The 21,397-nt window shown below is 44.2% G+C and overlaps 1 protein-coding gene across 1 annotated transcript in view; it reads right to left on the bottom strand.

The window, feature by feature from the left end:
• MREG (melanoregulin) overlaps nt 1-21,397 on the bottom strand; it is a 108,881-nt gene that overhangs the window by 58,657 nt on the left and 28,827 nt on the right. Inside the window, exon 3 of the mRNA XM_004483167.4 lies at nt 4,469-4,628. Coding sequence (XP_004483224.1) covers nt 4,469-4,628 — 160 coding nt within the window. The remainder of the gene's footprint in view (nt 1-4,468; nt 4,629-21,397) is intronic.

The raw sequence follows: 21,397 nt of genomic DNA, 5'->3' as shown, positions 1-21,397 counted from the left end.
TTATATCATTTATATATGAACACACATAAAAAATTAAGTGTATAGTAAAACTTGAGAACTTACAAAGCAAACATGCGTAACATTATACAGGGGTCCCATTCATCAACCCTCCACCAACACCTTGCATTGTCTTTGTTACAAATTATGAAAGAATATTGTCAAAATCTTACTACTAATTATAGTCCTTACCTTACATTTGGTGTGTTTTCCCCCAACCCACCCTATTATTATTTTTTAAATACATTTTTTATGACAGAACTTGTAAACTTATAAAACAATCATGCACATGTGCAGAATTCCCAAACAACACCCCTCCATCAACACACCACACTTTGGTGGAACATTTGCTACAGATAAAATAATATCATATGATTGTTACCATGTCCATAGGGTACATTGGCTCACATTTTCCATACGGCCTCATTATCAACACAGGACATCTTTCACATAGATGCAAGAATATTATATTATTACTACTAACCACAGTCCATAGGTCTGTGTTTTTATATTCAGCTGTATTTTTCCCATGCTTCTCCACATTCCCAATACCCTGCAGTAGTGATATACATTTGCTCTAGCTCACAAAGGACACTCTTCCATCTGTACCATCAACCACAATTCTCATCCACTTCTTGGTTTACAGTGTTATTCTGTTCCTAGATTATTCTCTAGCATTCTGTCAATTGGCATTTACACACCTAGACTACCATTCTCAGTCACATCCTCATTTATAAACTAGCTGTTACTGTGTGTTACCACCCACTCTATATATTTCCACATTTTACAGTACATTTTTGAAAGTCTGGAGATGAGAGTTTGCATTTCATTTTTATGATGTTTCTGGCTATTCAGGACCACTTAAACTGCCAAATAAATTTGGTGATTGTGTTCTCAATTTTTTCTTTAATGCTGGTGAAATTTTTATTGAGATTGCATTGAATCTGTATATCAATATGAGTAGAATTAACATCTTAATGGTATTTAGTCTTCCAATCTATGAGCATGGAATGTTCTTTCAGTTATTTAGGACTTTTTTGATTTCTTTAAACATTGAGTTGCAGTTTTCTGAATAAAAGTGCTTTACATCTTTGGTTAAGCTTATTCCTATTTGAGTTTTATCTGTCATATTTTATTTTAACCACTCTTTTGACAATTTTAGTTACTTTTATTGATATAATCTTCATGTCTAGACTCTCTTCCAGGTCTCTCCTGTCTTTTCTTTTCAGGCTCTAACACACCCTTTTGTATTTCCTGAAAATCTGGTCTTTTGCTTAGAAATTCTCTCAGCTTCTGTTTATCTGTGAATATTCTAATCTTGTCCTCTTTTTTGAAAGACAGTCTTGCTGGATATAAGAGTCTTTGCTGGAAGTTTTTCTCTTATAGTATCTTAAATTTATCAGACCACTGTCTTCTTGTCTCCATGGTTTCTGGTGAGAAATCAGCACTTAATCTTATTGGTTATCCCTTATATGTTATGCATTGCTTTTCTCTTGCTGTTCTCAGAATTCTCTCTTTCTTTGGCATTTGACACTCTGATGAGTATGTGTCTCAGAGTTGGTCTATCTGGATTTTTTCAGATGGGAGTATGTTGTGCTTCTTGGACATGGATATCTTATCTATGTTCTTCAATAGGGTTGGGAAATTCCTACCATTATTTCTTCAAATATTCCTTCTGCCCCTTTTCCCTTCTCTTCTCCTTCTGGGATACCCATGACACGTATGTTTGCACACCTTCTGCTGTCATTTAGTTCCCTGAAACCTTGTTCATTTTTTTCCATTCTTTTCTTCATCTGTTCTTTTGTATATTCACTTTCAGAGGCCATTTCTTAAAGCTCACCAATCCTTTCTTCTGCCTCCTCAAATCTGCTATTACAGGATTGCAATGGTTTTTTAATTTCATTTATTGCAAATTACATTCCCTTGAGATCTGCTATTTTTCTATGTATGCTTTCAAATTCTTCTTTGTGCTTATTTAGTGTCTTTATTTTTCTCCCCCTTCCCCACCAGTTGTCTGCTTTCTGCGTCCATTCACTGTGTGTTCTTCTGTGTCCGCTTGTATTCTTGTCAGCAGCACCGGGAATCTGTGTCTCTTTTTGTTGCGTCATCTTGTTGCGTCAGCTCTCTGTGTGTGTGGCCCCACTCCTGGGCAGGCTGCACTTTCTTTGCACGGGGCAGATCTCCTTACAGGGTGCACTTCTGGTGTGTGGGGCTCCCCTACACAGGGGATACCCCTGTATGGCAAGGCACTCCTTGTGCGCATCAGCACTATGTGTGGGCCAGCTTCACTACATGGGTCAGGAGGCCCTCGGTTTGAACCTTGGACCTCCCATGTGGTAGGCAGATGCTCAATCCATTGAGCCAAATCCACTTCCCCCAGTGTCTTCTTAATATCCTTAATCTCTTTAGCCATCTCATTGAAAATATTAAGGAGGTTTGTTTGAACATCTATAATTAGTTGTCTCAACTCCTTTATGTCATGTGCAGGCTTATCTTGTTCCTTTAACTGGGCCGTATCTTCCTGTTTCTTGCTGTGGATTGTAATTTTTTGCTGGTGTCTTGGCATCTGGCTTACTAGAGTATTTATTCTGGGTGCAGTTTTTCTCTTTAGTTTAGGGTGCCTGCCCTTTCTCCCTTGCTGGTTGTGCAGCAGGAGCCAAGCATGTAGTTGGTGCTATAAGCTATGAAGGCTCAAGCTGCCCTCATTGCGTGAGGGACCAATGAAGCTTATCCCAACTTTCTCCTTTGCCAGGGGTAGGGAAAGAGTCACAGGTGTGTGGAGTAATCCAAGTCATGCAGGCCTAGACTATAGTTGCCCAGAGAGACTGATGAAGCTTCACGCCCCTTTCTCCCCTGCCTGGAGCGGGGATCGAGATGGAGGTGTGGGCAGCAATCTATGCAGTGCAGGTCCAAGATGACAGCAGTTGCCCTGGTAGACTTCCAATTTTCCATTGTGCCAGCCAAAGGTACCTGCAATTACCTGGATGGGCTGGTGCAGGGCATGCCAGCCTCCTCCCTGCCAGAGGCAGGGCTGAAGCCTAGGCTAGGGCTGCAAATCTATCTGGGTGAAAGAAACTGGTTCCTACCATCATGGAGAGTTTCAGTCAGCCTGGCTTCCCCAAAGGCTAGGATCAGAGTCAAAATGGCAGTTACCAGTCTCTTTCAGCCTTGGGCTGATTCATACCCTAGCTGTTCCCAGGGTTATATCTTAGCCAGCCGAGTTTACCAATCAGTCGCCGAAATTGGCAGCCAACCATTTCCTTCTCCCCCGTTTTTGGGAAATGGAGCTTCCAATTCCAGCCACAGAATATCTCCTGGGTCGGCTCATGCCACCAGAGTAGGATAATCACTGGCCTCCGTGGCTTGGCCGGTAATTTCCCAGAAAGGCTGGCAGTTTCCCCCAGCTTCCTCCAGCCTAGGCTGGAGCGGCAATCTCACCTGGATGGAAAGAAGCCAGTCCCCACCAGCATTGGGATTTTCAGTCCGCCCCGCTTCCCCTCGTGCCAGGTGCAGAGTTCAGATGGCGGCTACTGGCCTCTTTCTGGCTTGGATAGGCTCAAACTTTAGCTGCTCTCAGAATTATACTTTAGTCCGATGAATTTATTCATCAGTAGCTGAAACTGGTGCCCAACTGTCTCTTCCTCCCCCGTTTTTGGGAAGTGAAGCTTTCAATTCCAGCCGGGGAACAGCTCCCAAGGCAACTTGTGCCTCCAGTGGAGAATGTGCACCAGCCTCTGTGGCATGGAGTGCTCTACTTATGAGTCTTCTCTGCAAGTGGCAATCTCCTCTTTCTATTCCTTCAAGGATGTTACAGGATGCTCTTCTGGCCTCCTGGAGCCCCTAAACCGGTGCTTCAGCTAGCTCCAGAGAGCTCTGGGTGTTTACTAACTGCCCTGTAGCAAGAACTGACTCTAGGAGCTCCTTACTCTACCAACATCTTGCTGGTTCCCCAAATTCTCTTCTTTTTAATATTCTAACATTCCCACACCAATACATTTGTGTTATTGGTTGTTAGTGATTTCAAGCCTTCTCATAAAAACCATATCAAATATGATAACACAGATGTCATCTGATCAATATGTATAATTTAAAAGGCTTTAAACAAACAAACAAACAAAACTCCTTATTCATGTCCTATAAATTCAAAAATTAGTTATAATGCAAAGTACCCTTCAGCCTGGTTAAATCTGAATCATCAAACTTTGGCTTGCCAAACCAGCAAAAAAAAATTAAGAGATGGACTGTTGAAGGGATTTAAATGATGAACTATCTTCATGCTATTCAACATCACTGCCTTACATATAATTTATACCATTAAGGTAATAATGCAAAATGAGACTTACCTATTATCAAGCAAGTCTATCAAGACTAGCTCTAATTAGCAACTAGAGAAGGTGGTCTTCTAAGGAAATTGTTTTTTTTTCACTGTACATTAACATCTGCACATGAGGATATCTCAGAAACCACTCACCTCTGAGTCTTTGGCCTGTTGATTACGAACAATTATCAAGTTGTACAGGATTCTGTCATCATCTGCCTCTGTGTGGGACATATCATGAGGCACACTCCACAAATTCTTTTCATCATCTCTCACAAGAGTTGCTCCAAATGAGGAATATGGAGTTTTATCACTATGGTATAAAAATAAAAGTTAAGATTTTTGTAATATATACCTATATACATATAATTTACACCAAAAAGTTCTGAATTGTTTTTAATAATTAAGCATAATCCACTAGAACCATAAAAAATAATCACTTTAAACAGAGCAAAGCCATAACCAGGGGCCTGGGCAGAGGTAATTCCTACAGTTAAACACTAAAGCAGCACTGAATACCCCTGCCAAGTAAGACAAGCAGAAGTCTAGTAGGGTGTGGAATTCTTGTTGTGAGTAAAAGAAAACTGTTAACATGAAGAGATGAAGTTTTCACTAACTCTGAATTCAAGGGGGCACAGTCAATTTAGAGTACAATCGTTCGTAAAATCTATCAAATGCCTTACACCCCCGAAATTCAGTAATCCATATACTTTCAATAAACAATGTGGGATGTTGAATAAGCACTCAGGTAGCCCCATTTCATACGTTTGTTTTATGATTTATCCATTATAAGGTGGTACTTATGGTTGGACTTGGGAGAGTGGACATTCCTGGATGTGGCCCCAGTTAACTTCTGTGGGTCTGGACAGGTAGGGTCATGCTGGGGTCATTCACTTCATCTAATAATACTTACCAGGCTGACTATATGTTAATCACAGGGCTCAGTAAAATGATGAGCATTTTATTGCTTGGACCTCACTAGAGACTAGAGAGGGGAATATATTAATGAACAATCACATCAATGTTCAGGGAGCCATGGGCACATATGCACGATGGTGATGGAAAATCCTCATGGGTGCAGCTGTCAGGTAGGCATAATGAAGAAGGAGTGTTTGAGCTTTAAGTTGAAAGAAAAGAGTCCCAGGAAAATGAAATAGCATGTTCAAAGGCCCTGGGAAAGGAAGAAGTAGGGTGTGTGCATTAGAGGAAAGATGGCATTGGCCAGAGAGTGCAAGGGAAGCTGGAGAGGTAGCTGGGGTCAGATACACATGGTTTTGCAGGCCATGTTTTCCAACATTCTTCTATTGTGGTCTTTATTCCTGAGAGCAAGGCAAGACATGGGAAGTGTTTAAGCAGGACTGTGACATGTCATGAATAGTATTATATCTCTAAAAGATTTCCCTATGTGGAGAATGCTTTAGAGAAGTAGAGAGTGGATTCAGGAGATTCATTAAGGTGCAATTGAGATAACTTTGGTGAGAGGTGAAAGGTACCAGGGTTAGAACAATGGTGTGGAGCTGAAGAGGAGTGCACTATTCAAGAGTAGTAGCAGATAGAAGGAGGGGTATGTGGTTAGGGCCTCAGTATAGGGAAGGGGCAGGCAGCAAAGAGGGCAGGGGTAGGAAGAGTCAAAGACAACTCCAAGCTCTCTAGCTTGTACACCTGGATGGTGAGTAACACCATCCGCTGAGGCAGAACTAGAACAGCTCATGGCCATGGGGTGACAAACATAGCTGCAGGTGTGACATGAGAGCAGGCAATTGAGGACAGGCAATAGATGTACAGATAAGAAGACAGCACCTGCGAAGGTGGGATAAGAGTAACTGATATGCAGGCAGAAGATGATGCTGAGGTATCAAAAAATGTGAAATTCTCAGAAATTGGTACTACAGTAATCTCTCAAAAGGAAGCAAGGCAACAGTCACCAGACTGGCATGCATAATCAGGAACCCACCCAACAAAGAAGGCCCATGTCTGCAAGGTAGGGGTCCCAGTGCTGGAGCAATGGGGTACAGGTCAGGCTGCCAACCCGGGCTGACTTATAAAAATTGGGGCAAAGGGTAGCGGTGGGATCTGGGAACTAAGGCCGGCAGCAGGTCAGTTACCTGAGTCAGGCTCAGTGTTTAGAGAATGGATGCTGAATAGTGTACCTTAAATCATTCTGGCTGCAGGTCAGAAGTTTAGGGTCTGCAGCTAGAGAGTGATCAAAGCTAAAGGATCAGATCCTGCTCAGACATACCATGTGTACTTAGGCTGGCTGACACCTAGAGAGCCCTATAGCTTGGCTCTCCTGAAGAATGACAAGCCAACAAAAAGAGAGGCAAATGATGTTCTGGTGTCCTGCTCATACAGGCTTTATAGAGAGTATCAAATGCATCCATCCATTCATTTATTCATTAGGTAGTTTGTTTATTCAACAAACATGGAAGCTTGCCAGCTGTATACTGGATCCTGGGCTGGGTACATTAGAGACATGAAAGTAAATATGACAACATCTCTGTTTTTAACAAGACTATAATGCAATAAGTGCCATTTAAGAATTAAAAAGGGCAAAAGAATATTGCAGGAACAGAGAGGAAGGAGCGATGAATTGAGCAAGAGAAGGAGGTTCAAGAAAGGTCTCTTGGAAGCAATGACATCTCAGCCAGACCAGAGGTATACATATCTCCCACCAAGAAAGGGGAAAGACATCGCTTAGAACAAACAGCAGCGGGAGTAGTAAGCAGCATTATGGGGGCCTACAGTGCCCCCTGGGTTGGGGAATTTCTCGTTTGCCTGAGTGTTTATAGCATGTGGCACAGGGAGAAAATGGAGGGACATGAGGAAGAAAAGGTAATTTGGGGTCAGACTGAGGATACTGTTGGAGTTAAGTTTTTCCCTGTGAACTGTGTTAGATCAGGGTTTCAGGGAACTAACTGGAGGCAAGATGAAGAAGGAGCAGGAGGCGGCTTAGGATGCTGTCTTCCTCAGCTGTCACAAGAGGTAGGTGGGTGGTCTTCAGGCCACGCCCTTTGAAATCCTAGTGTCAGGGGGATTTGGAGGCACAGTGAGGAAGGAGGGAGGGGCAGATGGATAGGACTCTTCTGGTCAGGATAGAATGCACCCGTAAGCCACCCACAGCCAAAGCAGCTACTCTGTGTATGTCTTATTTGTTAGAGTTAAAGGAAGATTTCTGTGGGGCTTAGAAAAGGTGGGGCTCTATTGCTAAATAAAGACATAATTTTAAACCTTTTGAAATATGGGTCAAGGTGAAAGTGAACGAGGATGTGAACCAGGGAATAGCAGAACAGAAACGCAAGGACCCATTCCAGCAGAATTTAAGGGGGAGAAACAGCACTGGGTGATGAGCAATATATAGAGATGCGAGCTAGAGGAGTCAAAGGACCCTGTGTGGGTGCTGCCCTCCACGGGGATAGTGGGGAGGAGGCCAGGGCTGCCCTTGTGAGCCTGCAGGACCTCAGAGAGCTGTCCTGGTCTGAGCTCAGGATCTGAGTTTAGGAGTAAGGGACAGGCCTGGGAGATCTAGATTTGGAAGAAATGCACATGCCATCACCATGGAAACCATGGGATCAAAGCAATGGTCTGAGAATGGTGAATGAGGAAAGACCCTGGGGGTAGGGCTATAACCACTGAGGAGGTGGGCAAGAGGAGACTGCAGCCATAAAAAAAGGCTAGAATCAAGGGAGAGAGAACTCTGGGACAAGGCATGGGAAAGGCATGGGACACCAATTTCTTTCTGCCTTTCTCACCCCAGATAAACCACCACTCCATTTGTATAGGGCTTTAGCTGCAGGCTTCGACATCCCATCCCTCATGTTACACAACCATCTGGGGTAGGAAGGGAGGGCGTGACAAGAACATGGACTTGGTGGCAGACTTGGCCCAGTGGTTAGGGCGTCTGTCTACCACACGGGAAGTCCGCAGTTCAAACCCCGGGCCTCCTTGACCCGTGTGGAGCTGGCCCATGCGCAGTGCTGATGTGTGCAAGGAGTGTGCCCCACGTAGGGGAGCCCCACGCGAGTGCACCCCGTAAGGAGAGCCGCCCAGCATGAAAGAGAGTGCAACCTGCCCAGGAATGGTGCTGCACACACAGAGAACTGACACAACAAGATGACACAGCAAAAAGAAACACAGATTTCTGTGCCACTGACAACAACAGAAGCGGACAAAGAAGACGCAGCAAATAGACACAGAGAACAGACAACTGGGGTGGGAAGGGGGGAGGGGAGAGAAATAAATAAATAAATAAATCTTTAAAAAAAAAAAAAAAAGAACACAGACTTGCTTTTCTTCTCCTGCACCCTCCCTGCAGGAAGCCCCTGATGGGGCTTCTCCAAGGAGCCACACATCACAAGAGAACATGTAAATGCTGTGAGAGGGAGGCAGCCACCAGCGGAGCAGCTCAGGTAACAAACGCATGCATGGAGACAGTCAGACTCTCTCCCACGGATGAAAGGCTCCCTGAACAGACTTAACAAATGCCCTGGGTCTCCTCCCAGGGAAAGCCCCCTCCTCAAGTCATCCAAACCTCCAGTGCACAGCTGTCCCAGCAGCTATAACCACAGATGCTGCCATCACAGTATTCCTACCTTCGGGGTACCTGTACTTTCCCAAAATCCACCTCTTATCTTTCCCCAAATTTGTTTCATAAGTCTTGTCTCTGAAAATGTTAAGATGTGGCTAAAGCTGATGAGCACCTGCTTCCCACATGGGAGGTCCTGGGTCCAGTCCCCAGTGTCTCCTAAAAACAAGAAACAACAAGCAAACAACGAAAAACCCAACTCAGGGGAGCTGATGTGGCTCAGTGGTTGAGTGCCAGCTTCCCACACAGAGGTCCCAGGTTCAATCCCCGGCCCTGTACCTCAAAAAAAAAATAAAGGTTAAGTTCCTTCAGGATGGGCACATTGTAGTGGCTTTAAAAGTACTTGTTAAGCAAAGCAAACTGAGCTGTGATCCTGGTCCACGGAAGAAAATCACACATGTAAAGAATTGTTAACACCTTTTAAAAATGTCCCTAAAGCGGAAATTTAGAAATCAACCAGTATCTACCAGAATAATCAGTTCTCTCTCTCCCCACACATACACACCTCCAAGATAAAACACTAATCGCTCATTCTGAATCTACAAACTCGCATGAAGCCCTGAAAGGTCAACACTGGGGCTGTATAACTGCTCGGTTCTCCAGACAGCTCTGGGCCTCCCGGGTTCTCTCAACTTCTAGCTCTGCCCTAATTCCTAGCAGAGCCCCCTGGCACCCCATGATTAGCTTGGGGCAGAGAGGGGGGTGAGCTCCTGGCACCCCCTAAGAGCGGAACAGTATGTGACATGCCTGCTCCGCTCCAGTGCCTCCCTCGACCTGGCCCTGGTTCTAGCCACGTTATTCTGATTCACGCAGTTACACGGTTACACGAGTCAGATTTCTCTGAGACAAAGGAAATGTGGGGCTTTGTTGCTAAGTAAGTAATTAAATTAATAACTGAAGCATTTTAGAAGACGGGTGGAGGTGAGAGTGAATGAGGGTGTGAGCTCACTCAGAAGGGTCTGAAGATCCTGGGAGAGCCGGCCCAGCTATACCCCATCCGCCCAGCTGCAACCCAACCAGCCAAGGCACATTCTGTTTTGTTTTAAAACTCTGGACCCTTGGAGAGGAGAGGCCAGAAAAGAAAAACCTAAAGCAAACAGATCAGCAGCTTGGGAACCTTTGTGTACCCAAGACCATGAGGGGTTCTGGGGTGTGAGTAAAGAGAATTCTGCAGAAAGGCCTTGAGGTCTGGGTGGAGAGGGGTGGGGCGGGCATTGGGTCAAGGGTTTCATTTTCTCTCCCAGATGAGATGATTTCTAAAAGGTTCTAAAGTAACTGGGCGCAGCTGTTTTGCCCCTGGCCACCATCTGCGGATGATAAATATTTTATTAACCTCATGCATTTGAGAGGTTGTTCTGATATTACCTGCTGAAGCTGCTCTTACTCTCAAAACATAAGTGTCAGATTCCACCCCCAATCCCACCTAGGGGCACAATACCAAACCCACCAGAAGTCTTCTATCTATACTATCTATAGCTAAAATGAGGTTTAGAATTGCTAGACTCCCTGGCTGGGGACAGGAGTTGCAAAGCACTCCTCAGCTTTCAAGCTCTTCACCAAGAGTTCCCCATAATACGTCACTACTAAAAACGTCTGTGTGTAAAAGATTCTGAAGATCTCACAAAACGGTGCACACAGGCTGGCCCTGACAGCAGTTCCAGTGACTTGACTGCCACTGTCCCCTCAGGCCGTGTATCAGCACCCACTGGCTTGAGACAGAAGCTCTGAAATAGGGAAGAGAAAATCTCAGGTAAACTCTAGCCAAATGCCTAGAAAAACAGACCTCAAGAGGCTGTCTGATACCACTCCCCAAGGCCGCCTCCTCTGTCTCACATGAGGAAATGGTTTGCCTATCCGTCCCTAACAGCTAGATCTTTCCCTTTGTCCTTCCATGGAAACCTTCCTGTGAAGAAGCAGATGAATCCAAGATCCCCTTCTCTTCCTCTCTCCCACCTTCCCTTCTTCCTTCCTTTTTACTTGTGTCACTACTTCCAAAACAGACGCTGTGACTTCCTTTCTCTTATCTCGAGTTTAAACCCAAGTATAAATGCTGCTCCATAGATTCTGGAGCTTTTCTCAGCATCTAATCACCCAGGCTCATGACTTCCTTTAACACCACAGACATGACCTTCCTCAGTGTGAAGAAAGAAAGGAAGAAAAAGAGTACCTCTTTTCTGGCACCCCTCCCCATGTGCTCCTGCCCTTCAGGCTTTCCACTCACACGGCTGAAACAGAGCCCCATGTGATCGCCTTTCACACATCTGAATGGTGCGTGCCAGGTCAGAAGACAATCCTGACAAGAACCCTGTGACTCAGGCAGGACAAGCATTATCTTTCTTCCAGCTGAGGAGACAATGAGGCTCAAGAGGATTAAACATGGCAGAGCCCCAGGGCTCAGTCCTTGCCCTCTCCTCTGCCTATCCTCACCCCAGATCATTTCATCTGGTTTCAAAGTGACTTTAAACACCATCTGCTTAAGAAAGATTCTCAAATCCTCCTTACCTGTATCCCCACCTCAGAACTCTCTCCCAGATTCCAGACTCCTATATCAAACCTCTTCCTTCCAACTCCACGTGAATGCCTACCACACAACTCAACAAGTTCAGCATTGCCAAAGCTGAGCACCTCATCTTTCCATCAAACCTGGCCCACAAGTAGCCTTTCTGCTCAGATGATGGCACTGCCATACTCTCTCAGCCCCTATATCTAATCCATCAGAACCCCCACTGGCTCTGTATTCAAAGAATACCCACTTCTACTACCACCCCCTGAGCCAAGACTTCTTATCTCTTGCCTGAATTCCTGCAATAGTTTTTTCACTGATCTATCCCTTTCTACCTCTGCCTCCCCCAACCCCTAAGTCTATTCCTAACACTATAGCCAGAGCAATCCTTTTACTGTGTAAGTCAGATCATTTCACTCCTTATTGGCTTCAAATGACTTAAGATGACTTACTCAAGAGTATAAGCCAAAATCCTACAGGGGCCCACAGGTCCCACATACACTCCACCACTCCGGCCTCTTAGTGTTTCCTGAAACCCACCACTCCCACTCCCACCTCAGGGCCCTTGCACTGGCTGATCCTTCTGCCTGAACAAATGAATGGTTGTTTCCCAAGTCCACAGGGCTCTGAACAGCAGGCGCCAGGCTGGAATCCCAGGCTTTACGCACACTCTTAACAATTTTTTTGCTGTTTAAATTTATGAAGGTGGAGCTCATAGTCTTCTAGAAGAAACAGACAATAAACACACATGCTTATGTCAGATGATGATCAGGGCTATGAAGAAGCACACAGTGAGGTAAGAGACAGATAGAAGGGGTAAGGGGACTCTTACAGAGGAGCACTTTCCAGGAGGGTATCTTTGAGCAGAGGCCTGAATAAAGTAAGGGAGTCATGCATGAGGATAACTAGAGGAAGAGCAGTCCAGCAGAGCAGAAGGGAAGTGCAAAGGACCTGAGACAGGGGCGAGCTCGGTGTATCTAAAGAAGCAGGAGGGGCCAGTGTGGCTAAAGGATGAACAAAGTCATCTTATGTGCCCACTTTAACATCTAAAACATGCATAAAAGCCCCAAACTGGAAACCACCCCAAAGTTCACCAACAGTAGAATGGAAGAACAAAATGGAATGCTATTAACAAGCAATGAGAACCAGGACCTGCAGCTACACACAACATGGTGAATCTCAAAAGCTGAGCAAACAAAGCAAGTTGTACAAGAACATATGCCGTTTGATTCCATTTATGTAAAGTTTAAAAGCAAGCAGGAATAAAGTACATCTTTAAGATGCACACATAGGTGGGAAAACTATCAAGAAAAGAAAGGAAATGACTATCACTTAAGTTTCAATACAACCAGGGAGGGACATGGGGCTGGCAATAGCCATCTCTTGTCTTGGGGACTGGCTATAAGAATATTGAGTTTATAGTTGTTCTTTATACCATATATATTTTTGTATGCTTTCAAGTCTCTGATATCACACTTACACAAGCAAATTTTTAAAACGCATAATAAAAGAAAATCTAAGTGAGAAGCAATTCAGGAAACCTCTACTGCTTGGGGAAACAGGCAGTACAGGGCTTCTTCCCTGTCTCACCAAAATTAATTTATAAAAGAGTACAAAAAAACAGATTACCTCCTATATGATTGGCACAAACCAAATATTTGTTAACAAGACTAAACGCTGGGGAGCAGACGTGGCTCAAGCAGTTGAGCACCTGCTTCCCACATGGGAGGTCCTGGGTTCGATCTGGTGCCTTCCTGAAAAAAAAAAAACAACAAGAAGCAAACAAATTCAGGGGGGAGCAGATGTGGCTCAGTGGCTGAGGGTAGAGCACTGGCTTCCCACATACAAGGAGGTCTAGGTTCAATCCCCAGTACCTCAAAAAACAAACAAACAATCTAAACTAAATGCCATCAATTCAGCATTTAAGCAGAATTTACTTTTTAAGCCAAGGTGAAGTGATAAGATCACTTCAAGATATCTAGAGAATAAAAGTTCCTGGAAACTTAGATCACATGACACGTTAGAGAAAGAAACCTGATCTTCTCAGGAACTTCCAACATCACTGGGACTGACTAAAATAAATCACAAAAAGAGAATAGGAATGCTGGGGGTTGCCTGAGAAGAAACCCTTTAAAAGTCAACTTTATTCATCACCGACTTCTTGGTCTCCTACTTATTGGACCTGAGGACGTTTTTGTCCTGTTTGGGGAACAACATTCAAGAAGTAAAAGTGCCAGCCTTGGAATGGGGTGCTTCCTGCCCGGAGCACCTTCCTCCAGAGGAGGCCTTCGTGCCTCTGCAGATGCACCTGTGAATCATCGCCTGGCCCCGGGCTCCAGGCTCGGTGAACCGCAGGATTCTGCGGGCAGGCCATGGGCCAGCGGTGTCGGCCCTGCACAACCTGCTCAGAGACCTGGCTCAGGAAACGCAGCAGCAGGTTATGGTGAAAGGGCACTGGGGCCAGAGTGCAGCCATCTGGGTCCTGGCCAGAGAGATCTCACTGACAGTATCATTTTTTTAAAGCCCTTACAAAGGAAGATGATCTGATCAGCTTAAAGGTGAAGCAACCACCTGTGTAATGGAAAACTCTTGTCGAATGTAAAAGAGTACTGTAGCTGTAGAGTGGGTAGTGATTCCTTTTAAGGGTCTTGAACCCTCCCTTGCCCCTACCCCTCTTTCCCACTGGCACCTGATTTCACTGGCCTTGTTATAGAAAGATGGAGCCAGTGTTTCCGGACCCTAGGCTATGGCAATTCAGGGAAAGTCTCATATTTCAAACACAATTTCTATCACACACCACAAAAGCTTCACTTGTACACCTCCTACACCGGGTGGGGGGCTCTGCACTTGCTACAGCACTGAGTTAATACTGCCTGTGTGCCTCTCAGCAAGTTAAGTTAACATCGCTGTGCCTCAGTTTCTTCAACTGCCCAGTGAGGATTATAAAAGTAATTACCTCAGAGAGTTATAGCAAGGATTTAATTAATAGACATAAAATACCTTCAACAGGGAAGTGGAGATGGCTCAACTGATAGAGCATCTGCCTACCATATGGAGGGTCCAGGGTTAGCTCCCCAGGGCCTCCTGACACGTGTGGTAAGCTGGCCCACGCACAGTGCTGCCATGCGCAAGGAGTGCCGTGCCACATAGGCGCCCCGGCATAGGGGTGCCCCATGTGCAAGGAGTGCACCCCACAAGGAAAGCCACCCCACGTGAAAAAAAGGGCAGCTTGCCCAGGAGTGGCACTGCACACACGGAGATCTGACACAGCAAGACGACGCAACAAAAAAGAGATGCCGTTTCCCGGTGCCACCTGACAATGCAAGTGGACACAGAAGAACACACAGCAAATGGACACAGAGAGCAGACAACGGGGGGGAAGGGGAGAGTAATAAATAAAATAAATCTTTAAAATAAATCTTCAACAGTGCCTAGCACATAGTAAGTACTATATACAACCAGCAAAGGATCAGGGGAGCTAGGGCTGGGACAACAAACGTCAGTGATGCTTGCCTCTGCAACTTCTTCTGCATGCTGGAAGAGAAGGACTAAAACCAAACCTTTTATTTATTCAATTCTGTTGCCCACACCCACAGGCGCAAATCAATTCTCTCTTAGAAAGGCTTCACGTGTGGGCATGAAATAGTCACCACATGCAAACTGAGATTTAATTTGATTTTTCTCTAGTGGGAATTCCAGGCCCAGTGGAGAAATAAAATACTGATGTCTGTTCTCTTCTGTTGTCCACAGACAGGTGCATAAATCCTGTTATCATGGATGAAAAATGCAGGTGAGTCTTGAGCAGAGCAGAGAACAAGGCAGATGTGAAAGGTTAGGAGATGCTTCACTTAGGAGGCTTGAAAGCTACAAATGAAAACCAACCATGTTGTTCATTCTTTCCCTTTCTTCTTTTGCTTCTGAACAACTGGAAAGTCATCATGCTTATCACTCATTAACAGCCAGTGCAAATTAGAGAGTAAGAATTATACTTCTCAGGAAAAGTTCAAAGTAAACCATGTGAAAGATGCTTTAGTACAGTGGCTTTTCAACTGCAGCACTTTCACATCCACTTCCATCTCTTCCAGTTCCCTGATATCAGTACTGGATATTAAATGGTAGTAGACTCTATGGTGCCAGTGGATTGGACATTTCTCTGTTTAAAGGTGACTGCACCTGGGCCTCCAGAATCATATTTCAAGGGTCACAGCACAGCTCAGGTAGATTTCTATATGGCTAGAGTATGCTTTTATCACTGGTAGAAGAAAGGCATGCTATAAAAGTGAAACAAAAGCCAATGCTGTGAAACTCAAACATTTTTCCCCAAGTACCTTATAGTGGATTGACTAGTAACCCTCAAACAATAGGGTAAAGTCCCAACCACTCCCCTTCCCTGGTACCTGTGAATGTGACCTTCTTTGGAAATAGAAGCTTTGCAGACAAGTAATTAATTTAAGGACCTCAAGATGAGACCATCTAGGATTCAGGGTGGGCCCTAAATCCAATGTCTGATGTTCCTATAGAGGGAGGAGAGAGAGATTTGAGACACAGAAATAGAAAGAAGAGGCACCTGGAACATGGAAGCAGAGACTGGAGTGATGTGCCCACAAGCCAAGGAATGCCAGTGTCCACCAGGAGCTGGGAAAGGCAAGGAAGGGTTCTCCCAGCAAGCTTTGGAGGGGGTACAGCCCTGCCAACACCTTGCTTTTGGACTCCTGGCCTCCAGAAGTGTGGGAGAATAAACTTCTGTTGTCTTAAGCCTCCCAGTTTGTGGCAATTTATTATGACAACCCTAAAGCCTACCCCAAGTAGATCTTTTAATTAGTAACATCAAATCTTAAATCAAAAAGTCATTCAGGTGAAGCGGCCTTGGCCCAGTGGTTAGGGTGTCCATCTACCACACGGGAGGTCCACGGTTCAAACCCCAAGCCTCCTTGACCCATGTGGAGCTGGCCCACGTGCAGTGCCCTGCCACACAGGGATGTCCCCGCGTAGGGGAGCCCCATGAGCAAGGAGTGCACCCCGTAAGGAAAGCCACCCAGCACGAAAGTGCAGCCTGCCCAGGAATGGTTCCGCACACACGGAGAGCTGACGCAGCAAGATGATGCCACAAAAAGAAAAACAGATTCCCGTGCCACTGACAACAACAGAAAGCGGACAAAGAACACCCAGCAAATAGACACAAAGGATGGATAACTGAGCCGGGGGGGGGGGGGGATTTTTTTTTTAAATGCCTGAAAAAAAGTCATTCAATGTTTTACAGACAAATGATCAATTATCTAACCATTCCCAAAAAAATTCCATTTGCATTATTATCCTATCCTTAATTACTGTCTTTATTTGGTATTTTGTCGTTATTGTCATTTGGTCAGTATTTTCCATAGTTTAGAACTGTAGTCAGGGAAGAAAAGCATGAAGAACTTCAAGCCTTATAAAGATGGTTAATTTAAGATGAATCCTATATGACTCAATCCTAAAGTTGGGGTACAAGCAAAAAAACAGTGATATGATTCAAAGAAAGAACAAAACTTTTGGCTTTCTTTGGGGCTAAAGCCTGTGATTAAAAATCAGGTCATGTCTCCTTTCTCCAGGCCCAGACTTGCTCTTCAGCTTCACTGGGTTAGAAATGTCTACTCAGCTATTAGATGCCAAAGCTGAAGAGCTGGGGGAAATGGTAAAGATTCACATCCCCTGGGCCTTCAGTTTCCTTCCTGGCACTACAGGTAGCCCCACTGCCCCCTGTATTCCATGTTGGGTTCAACAGAATCTCCACTAGCATAAGCCCATAAATCTGTAATAAGAAGGGCATGGAACTAGAAACTGTCAAGCCAGGAAAAGACCTTTGAAACCATGCATTAAAATCTAATCACCCGGGAGTGAATGTGGCCTACGCAGTTGAGCTCCTGCTTCCCACATGGGAGGTCCCAGGTTCCATCCCCGGTGCCTCCTAAAAACAACAACAAACAAACATCAACAATAAGCAAACAAACAAAGGAACCAGCTCAGGGAAGCCGGTGTGGCTCACTGGTTGAGCACCAGCTTCCCACGTACAAGGTCCCAGGTTCAATCCGTGGTCCCAGTACCTAAAAAAAAAATCTGATCACCCCATTTTACAAAGAAACCAAAGATCAAATACATTAAGGGACTCCCCCAAATCCCACAGCTGGACAATGGCAGAGCTGGGACTAGGACTCCTAATTAGGTCTCCTAATTACCACTGGGCTTGGGTCACTGCATCTAGGTAGAAAAATTCTAATAATAAAATGGATAAAGGGAAGAAGGCAGGACACAAAAAGCCAAGAGGCTAAAGCCTATCCATCAGTTCCTAGAATATAAATGTTATATGTCACTTTTGGAAAATAGTTGGTAGCTTTCTGAACTTCCTACAGTACAAGGCACAGACTTTGCAGTCGGACAAACATGGATTCAAATCCTGGATCTCCAACTCATTAGCTATAAATTTGACTTCATTACTTAAGCTCTCTAAGCCCTGGATCCTTCATCTATAAAAATGGGGGTAAATAACACTTATCTCACTTGATTACAGTGATGATTAAATGGCAGAATGTATGTAAAGAAATCTCACTTATGCCATGGTCTAACCCAGATTCAATTAGAGGTCACCTTTGGAGGTGGGTGGAAGATGGAGCCATAGAAGGTAGAAGAGAGCTTCTACTCTATGGCATATGCTTTATTTCTTAAGGTGGGTACCAGGTATATGAATGTTTATTCTATCATTCTTTACAGCTGTGTTTTCTTTTTTTTTAAATTTACACATTGAAAACAATAAGCAGCTATGATTAATTATTATTCTTCAGAAAGTTTATATTCAGTTCTGACTACATGGCAAGAACTATGCTGCACATTACAGGGGACACAAAAGTAAGATTTAGTTCCTCTGATCTAGATTAGATACTTCAATCTAGCAGGAATTACAGCACCCACCTTATAATTGTAATACCAGGCAGAATACATTAAGTGAACTGAAGGGCAAAAACAAAGAAAAGAGACCAGACCCACTTGGGAAGACTTTCTAAGGTTTCATCAAAAAGGTAGCAACTGAAGCGGGTCTTAAAAACTAAGCAGAATTTTACAAAGTGGAGAAAACAGAAAGATGTCTCAGGTAACAGTTATGGAATTGGCAAACACACGAGGAGAGAAACTGCCACATTTAGATTGATTACAGGTAAAGAGACTAGAGAACGCAAAATCAAAGAAGCCAAGGGAGGGGGAAATGGAAATAAAGGGGTAGATGGTCAGTACAGAGCATTCCATGTGCCCTGAGGAAAGAAGAGCACGTTTCTTTCTCTTGACACTTCTAAGAGCAAATCCCCTGTGATCACATAGGGACCAGGAGTCAGAAGAGTAAAGAAGGAAATGGCAGGGGTACAGCTGACAGCTCTTTAGAGACATTTTTCAGTGACACAAAGGACAGAAGAGAAACAAAGGTAGTAGAAGCGCACAATACCAAGCTGAATTTTTAGACTGAGGAAGCCCAGAATTTTTCTAGGGAAAGGTGAGAGAAAGAATAAATGGGGCTGCAGTGGATTGAATTGTGCGCTCCAAGACTGGTTTTGGGTCTTGGTCCACATTCTGGTGAATATGGACCCATTTTAAATAGGATCTCTTCAAGACGTATAGTTAAGGTGGAATCAAGGTAGGCTTTAATCCAAATCACTAGACTCCTCCATAAGCCAAGTAAAAGTCAGAGAGAGAGAAGCCATGGGGCATAGCTAGAAGCTGGAAGTCAATGGAACTGGAAGAGAAAGGAGAAGACACAGCCATATGCATTGCCATGTGACAGAAAAACCAAGGACCAAGGATCACTGGCAACCAGGGGCAGTGATGTCCCAGATGCCACTGTCTTTGGGGAGAAAGTGTTACCTTGCTGACACCTCAATTTTGGACTTCTAACAACCTCCAAACTGTAAGTCAAACAACACCAATTGTCTAAGCTACCCTGCTGTGTGGTATTTCTTTTAGCAGCTGCGAAACTAAGGGGCAGAGAGAAATAGAGATGCAAACCAGAGAAGGGACAGGCCTTCTCTCTCAGCTTCGAGATTCCAGAAAAAGCAAAAGGAGCAAGGTCAGAATTTTCTGCGAAATTTTTCTATAAACCTACAACTTCTCTAATTTAAACACACACTCAAATGACCCATTTTTAAAAACAAAACAAAAATCTATAAGTGGCATTGTCACACCAGCAAATGAACTGAAACTAAGACTTGTTTTTCCAGAACTAAGGAGAATCCCTGATGCTTTTTGGAAATGGACAGAGGGTGATCATGCATATAAATGACAAATGTCTACCCTGACCACATCTCCTCAGATACTGTAACCCTGGAAAATGGAGTAAACTTGAAAACCACTCTTTTAATTTACAGGAAAGGATTTTTGTTAGGGAAAAAAAAAAGAAATCAGTTCAAAATCTATTTTATAAGTGAAAAAAAAAAGGGGACATGAAGAATGAAGTTCTCAATAAAATAATAATTCAAGCCATCTGGCCACACAACTTCACTGCATCAAGATTTCAAAACAGCCACTTTGGAAAACAATCTGGCAGCTCCTCAAAAAGTTAAACATAGAATTACCATATGACCAAGCAATTCCACTCCTAGGTATTTACCCAAGGGAACTGAAAACATATGTCCACACAAAAACTTGTACATAAATGCTCACAGCAACATTATACATAATGGCCAAAAAGTGGAAACAACTCAAACGTCCATCAATGACGAACAGATAAACAAAATGTGATATAACCATACAATGGAATATTATTTCACTATAAGAAGGAACAGGGTGCTGATATATGCTATACATTAGCCCATACATTGTAAGATTTCATTTATATGAAATGTCCAGAAAAGACAAATCTATAGAGACAGAAAGGGGATTAATGGCTGTCTAGAGGTGTGGTGAGGGGGGTAGTATGGACAAGAGAGAGTGACTGATAATGGGTATGGGGCTTCTTTTTGGGGTAATGACAATGTTCTGGCATTGGACAGTGGTGATGGTAGTACAACTTTGTGAATATATTAAAAACCACTGAATTTCACATTAAAAAATAATAATAAAAGTGACAGAAGAGGCATGTGTAGAGAGGTCACTCTGGTCCAATTTCATCACATTCAGGAGCACAAATTCCAAAGTAGGGTCCCCTGGCAAGGCTCTGAACTCCAGAGCCATCTGCCGTGACCATAGGACCTGGGTGTCTCTGTAGCCCTCAGGAGCACCACTACCTGAGGTTGTATCTACTTGGCTATCTCTGGGATCCTGCTGAAAAGTGTGTAAGCGTGACCCCCCCTGATGACGTCTGACTCATTCTGAAGTCTCTTAGCCATACAAACTCATTTGTCTTTACCATTTCCCCTTTTTATTCAAGGTCTTTTTCTAGTTGCATCACCAGCTGGTGCTTGGTAGTAATCCCTTGGCACCAGGGAAGCTCATCCCCAGGAGTCATGTCCCACATCACTTTTACTGAACCTACGGTTGGCGTGAGGGTTGGTGTATACTCAGGAGACTTGAATCTCTGGACTGTCCATGTGCCAACTGGGCCCTAAGCCTCAGCAGAATTGTAACACCTACTCTCCAGTTTGTTGGACTTACCCAGGCCAGCTAAAAGGGAGGTGAGATGGTCAACTAGCACACCAGGGAACCAAGAGAGTCTACAACTGCAAGCAGGAGAATCCCATCCATCAGCCATGTGGGATCTAAGTCCCCTCTCAATTCAGAGGTGGAGTGGACATCACCATCCCAGGGTCCTCAGGATGAAGAAATAAAATATGGATTAGAGTGGACTTACTGGTATATTACAATAGAATTATTGGGACTCTAGCAATGGAAGAACTTGTATCACTAATGTGGAAACAGTGGCCACAGGAGTTGCTGAGAGTAGGGAGAGGGAAGAAGAGGTGTGATATGGGGACATTTTTGGGACTTGGGTTGTTGTCCTGAATGATATTTCAGGGACAGATGCAGAAAATTATATATCCTGCCA

This window comes from Dasypus novemcinctus, chromosome 7 (assembly GCF_030445035.2).
Source record: "Dasypus novemcinctus isolate mDasNov1 chromosome 7, mDasNov1.1.hap2, whole genome shotgun sequence".
Taxonomy (NCBI): domain Eukaryota; kingdom Metazoa; phylum Chordata; class Mammalia; order Cingulata; family Dasypodidae; genus Dasypus; species Dasypus novemcinctus.
This window is presented reverse-complemented; position numbering and strand designations above follow the sequence as displayed.